Raw genomic sequence first — 5,759 nt, forward strand, 5'->3', positions numbered from 1 at the left:
ATCTGGTGAAAATTTCATGTCATTAGCACCTCTAGTAATATATTTACTGAGAAAAATGGTGACGTGTTCAATACTTATTTTACCCGCTGTACATGAATACTGAGCACAACTTTAGGGAAGTAGATTTTAACCTAACAAAATAAAATACAGTGCTCTATTTTAGAAAAGAGAAGTGAATATAAATGGCTTTCTATTTCTGTCTTTAAACATGTGTTCGGAAAGAAGGAAATAAAGCTACTAATAATTGCTAATAACTCATGAAACAGTAAAGTTATCTGTTCATCATCAGCAGTGATCTCAGTTTGATGTAAAGATGATTAGCATTGTTTTGGTTGATGGCTATCATCAAGTGAAAATGTGCCCAACCTGAGATGATCCAGATGTATTTTCTACAGCGGGTGCTGCTAATGAGGGAGTGCTGGCCAACTTCTTCAACAGTCTGTTGAGTAAAAAGACCGGATCCCCAGGAAGCCCAGGATCTGGAGCAGTCGGAGCCGGAGTACAAGGATCTGCCAAGAAAACAGGTACGAGTCCTGATCCTCGTGCTGCCTGTCGGATTGTTGGTTATAAAACTTCTTACTCACAGATTAACACTTGTCTGGCCTTTAGGGAAAAAACTGTCTTAATAGTTTTATAATTAACATAAAAGCAATATTTGAACAGAGATTTAAAGAATTAAAACAAAAAGAGCTGTGTGCTACAACCTGGCTGCAGCTCGTTCAGCAGTACTGATTAATTTAAACAGTTTGAACCTTGTTTATATCTGAATGGGAATGCTCTTGTGAAGTTGTGAACGAGAGGGAAAAATAACATGATTTAAACTTTTTTTTAAAATGAAGACCCTGTTTTTGGTTGCGATCTAGCTGCACGTTAACACGTCAGGATCGAGCAGAGTCTCTCACACCGGCACTTTATGAAACCAGGTCTCAGAGTGGAACAGAATAAATTACAAACACCAGAGTGTTTTTGGTGTTGCTCACCTTCTGCAGCACGAAGGAGCAAAACCAGAAAACATCCAAAGGAACMTTAGTTTATTCACTAGTTGAGACATAACTGATGGTGCAGATGCTGCGTGAGGACGATGTTAGGGTTGCCAGATAAAAACAAAAATGAGATTATTGCCCCTCTTTTTCTGACACTTTATTTTACAACACTCACTCAGCAAATATGACACTTTGGGTAAATATACAATAACTTTAAAGGGATAGTACAAAAGCCTGGTACATTAATGCAGTGTTTTGTTTTTTTTGTCTTAATTCGCCCCAATCAACATTGAAAAAAGCTTTAGCGTTTCCAGAGACCAGTCTCATGTAAACAGGGCCTAAGTAGGGCAAAGAAATTGATTCAATTCAGTTTATTTATATATATATAAATAAGCTGAATTGAGCTGAATTAATTCTTACAACTTAATTTCTTTAAATTAAAAGGTCATTTCGATTCTTATTGGCAAAGTAGGAGACAGCACCTTTCTGGTGACAGTACACCATGAAACATCAGTTCAGATCCACATCAGAGCCGTGGCTGCTTGTATAAATACATCCAACTAGAAACAGGATTGTTCCTGTCTTTAGTTTCATGTCTGCAGTCTGAATAAAAAGCAGGTAAAAGAACAGAAGTCCACTTTGACTGAACGTCTGACTCCTGAGGGAAACTTGTAGCAGACCTGTATGCACTGGAAACACAACTCACAACAGCCTGCATGGAAACTAACATCATTATTCCACGTTTTAACTGTTCTGCACATATTTCACTGACATTGGGCCTCATGCAAGAACCGTTCGTACGCACAGATTTGTTCTTAAGTTGTGCGTACGAGTGATTCAGGAGAATTTGTGGCATTCACCAATGTTTTCGTATTCTAAGATTTTRTTCAGATACGAACAAAATTRACYAGTGGTCCAGACCTGTCGTATATTTTACSAGCAGTCAGTCTGCTGTTATCCAGACGGGTTTTCCTCCCTAATAACTTTATATTTAGTTAGTTTGAAGATATTTTGAGTTGAAAATAAATCACACTCTATAATTATGTTGACAATAGGCTATTCTGCTTGAATTAGAGTTATAATTTTAAATGTAATAATTTAGACTAACAATATAAATTGTCCGTCCGGCTGGCTTATCCGCTATGGGGTGCGGGGGCAGCAGCAGAGAGACCCCGCTCTCCCCAGCGACACCTTCCAGCTCGTCCTGGGGGACTCTGAGACGTTCCCAGGCCAGAGGGGATACATAATCCCTCCAGTGAGTCCTGGGTTTTCTCCAAAGTGCCAGACTTATTTTGAAAACATTTTAAAATGCTTATTTCAAACCCGCATCTGAGACCACCAGCAACCGCGGGGTACGGTGCGCAGCGCTGTGTCTTCTGAATAAATGAAAATGATTTAACACAGTTGTTTATACTTTTAGCAGCTCTTTTTATTCCACATCTGACCTGCTAAAAATGACAGATTTTCTTTGCTGGTTCTCTGACAGACGGACTTCAATCTCTGAACTCGTAAAGTTTTTCTTTTTAGTTTTCGCTGTCATTTTCATGAATGGACACTTCCTGATATCTGAGGCAGGAAACACAGCCTTATATGGGGTTTTGGGGTGGTAATTATGCTAATCTCCTTTTGCGTGCACGAGCAGCTGGATACGAACAGGTGGAATTTACGCAGCTCATTTACACACTTTTCCTGAAGATAGAAGAGTTTGTTGAATCTGACGTGACATGTTCGTACGAACCCTTTGTACGAACAAAAGTAAGAGAAATTTAGGATAAGAATATGAACAAGTTCTTGCATGAGGCCCATTGTTCCCAGTTGTAAAAGTCATTGCATAACTCATCACTTTTTATTTGGGTGCTGTTAACACGTGTGAGCAGGCTCAGAGGATGAATGCACGACTCCGTGTTACATTAACATGTTTTGCACGTGTGTTAATCATGACAGCATGGAAACACGTCACCATCCAAACCCTGGAAAACTGCTCATGARCAAACACAGAAGCTACAGGAGATTACTTTTGGGCTTTGTCTCCCTTCTTCTTTTTTTTTTTTTTTCCTCAAGGGCAGAAGCCGGGTTTGACTGACGTCCAGGCCGAGCTGGACAGGATGACTCGCAAGCAAGACTCGGTGGTTTCAGCTAACAACGGGCCGCCAACGGAGAACGAAGCGTGAAGGCAGCAAAAACGGCCGCATCATCCACCGCGTTAATACTCTGGAAAAATAAAWAAATAAATATTTGTACATGTGAGCATAAACAAAAACATTGACCAAATTCCCAACGCCTTTTATCAGTCAGCAACACAGTGGTTTCACCAGGTGAGATGGGAAGATAACGAGATGGAGGTGTGGATAAGAAGTGCTGAAGGCTTGGCTTTTTTTTGTTTTCTGTCCTCTCTTCCACTGTAAAAGCTCTTTTTGTGAAGGATGTCAGTTTGTGGAAATGTGTGCACACTCCCTGGCAGCCAGCCTGATGCTCCGGGCTGCAGGCCCCCCTGTTCCTGGGGGTAAAAAAAACGCTCTCCTCGTGGATTTCCAAAAGAGTGAAAACACACCTGCCACGTGGCCTCTAGCTCATCTTATCAAGGAAGGAATTTGGTTGCGATTGGAAAGGTATTTAAACTTTAAATATTAAGAAAGGAATTAAAATACTTGCAAACCTTTGTCTTATGTAAAAAAACAAATGTTGGATATGATGTATTTATACAAAGGTTCTCCTTTTTTTGTTTTATTTTCTGCACCATTTCTTGGTTCAAGGAAACATTTYTTTGTATTTCGTAACATGTTAAGACGTCACTGACAACATGACACTAATATGACATGTCCAGAGAACCGATCGTATGGCCTGCCCTCGTCATCTCGAAGGATTCTGTAGATAGAAGTACAAAAACAAGATTCAGGTTTACTTAATTTTGTACAAACTGTTGTTTTCTGTCCAAATCGTGCAAATAGCTTCTTAGACTAAATGAGACTGGATGGGATTTGACGGGCGTAGCAGAATCTCTTCTTTAGCGACAGGTTTGTATATTTTGGGAAGGGGTCAGCGTCTTTCCTACTAAAAACTCCGAAGTGCCTCGCACAGTTAGCTGTCCGTGTCGTAGAGGTGCTCGTCTACACTTGAGGAAATGCACTGTAGCAGCACTGGTTCAAAGGTTTCTGTTCATTTCCTGACATCCAAATAATTTATTTTTTTTTTTTGTTTTGCGTTTTTGTTGATGTACAAAAAAGAAGAGGAACGTTTGGGGTCTGTTGTTTTTCAGAGGATACTTGTAGCTCAGCTGTTAGTGTAAAACCAAGATGGCTGCTGGTATCAAGAAGAAACCACGAAGTAACTTTTAGTATTTTATCCCCTAACACCTGCTGTGGTTGAAARCACTCATTTTGATGCTGTTTGGACGAGAGAGAGATGTTTTTATCCTTCAGTGTTCGACGGCATTTCTCTGTTTTTCTGGTTTCTCGTTGTTTTCCACACTGCATGTCTGTTAAAACATTCCCAGTTTCTACATGAAATAGCTGTGGAAACACATCTCTGGAGAAAACCTGTTCGTCCAGTCGGGTCTTTTTGTTCCTTTAGAGCTTTTTTTTTTAAACGACAACCTTTGCCTTCAATGTACAGCTAACAGTTGGTCACACAGGGCACCCTGCCTTCACAGGAAACCTCCTGATGTGTGTCCTTAAAGGGTTGCTTCACTGTCTCATGTCATTTCTGTTTTTACTACAGCTATACCATACCATATCATAAATCTGTAATGTTTCTAGTTCAACATCATAGTTCAGTCATTAACTTTGTATCCAAGGCCCTCCTGAATCATAGTATACAAAGTAGAATGATTCTTTTTTTTACAGTAATAGTTAAAAAGCAGCTATTTGCTTTTCAGATGATGGCYAAGTTGAAGAAAAAACTGGTGTAAATTGGAACGTTTAACCAAAGATGCATATCAGTCACTATTTTCTGCCTTTGCATTACTTCCACTAGATTGTGCCGCTGGTTTTGTTCTCTTCTCTCTTGCAAGGAGCTTTTGCATTCCACCCATCAGACCTGCCTTTAAACTCTTTTAATGACGCCCCATAAACTGGRAGAAACGACCCGAGCTGCTCCACCACGTCTGCAGCTTCAGCAGGAGGGGAAAGTGCACGTYTTTGAGCTGGAAGTGAATAACAAAAACAATATAATAGTGCAAATTTGACTGTTTTTGTGTTTAAAACGATCCTCCTCATCTATTTATTCACTTTGTTGAAACTAATCCCCCCKTCAGCTGTTGCTGGAATGAATGAAGCACAATTTGAGCAATGAGAAGCAGTAAACAGCACTTTTTTTTTGAGCACATGCAAAAGATGTTGGGTGGGGGTGAAATGTTCAGATTTGATGTTTTTGTTCCTGAGTTTTAAGGGGTTTCTTATCAAATGTTTTTTTTTAAACGGTTAAATGTGTTCCTGACCCTGGTTTGTGTTGTTTGTGCACAGCCAGGTGTTCATTTGSGCCTTTTTGTTGAGTGGAATGAATTGCTCTCATGCTGCTGTGGTGCCAGAGCTGCACTTGCTTTTTGTAAAAGATTGCGTAATTCTAAATAAGAGCAGGAGTAAACTTTTTGTACTGAAACAGGAGTTGAAAACTCGCCTCTTTACATCCTAACTGAATGGCCTTCAACCAGTATCCGCCGTCTCCACTATACGAGCTTCTGAGCTTCTGCTTCCAGTCGTTTTTGTATTCAGGATATCAGAACATTTTAAGCACATGGCTGGCTGCTTTTTTTTTTTTTTTTTTTTTTTTTTTTTTTTT

General features: G+C 39.8%; 1 protein-coding gene across 2 annotated transcripts in view; it reads left to right on the forward strand.

Annotated features, from left to right (window-relative positions):
- The window catches only part of dync1li2 (dynein, cytoplasmic 1, light intermediate chain 2), a 13,475-nt gene extending 8,613 nt beyond the window's left edge, over positions 1-4,862 (forward strand). Inside the window, exons 12-13 of one of the 2 annotated variants that reach the window (XM_014003066.1) lie at positions 396-524; positions 3,050-3,164. In XM_014003066.1, the coding sequence (XP_013858520.1) occupies positions 396-524; positions 3,050-3,066 (146 nt within the window). In that variant the 3' untranslated portion in view covers positions 3,067-3,164. Of the gene's footprint in view, positions 1-395; positions 525-3,044 lie in introns of both variants that reach the window. The other variant, XM_014003065.1, reaches the window with a different exon arrangement.
- The last annotated feature ends 897 nt before the right edge of the window (positions 4,863-5,759 follow it).

The sequence above is a fragment of the Austrofundulus limnaeus genome, unplaced genomic scaffold (assembly GCF_001266775.1).
Source record: "Austrofundulus limnaeus strain Quisiro unplaced genomic scaffold, Austrofundulus_limnaeus-1.0 Scaffold16, whole genome shotgun sequence".
Classification (NCBI taxonomy): domain Eukaryota; kingdom Metazoa; phylum Chordata; class Actinopteri; order Cyprinodontiformes; family Rivulidae; genus Austrofundulus; species Austrofundulus limnaeus.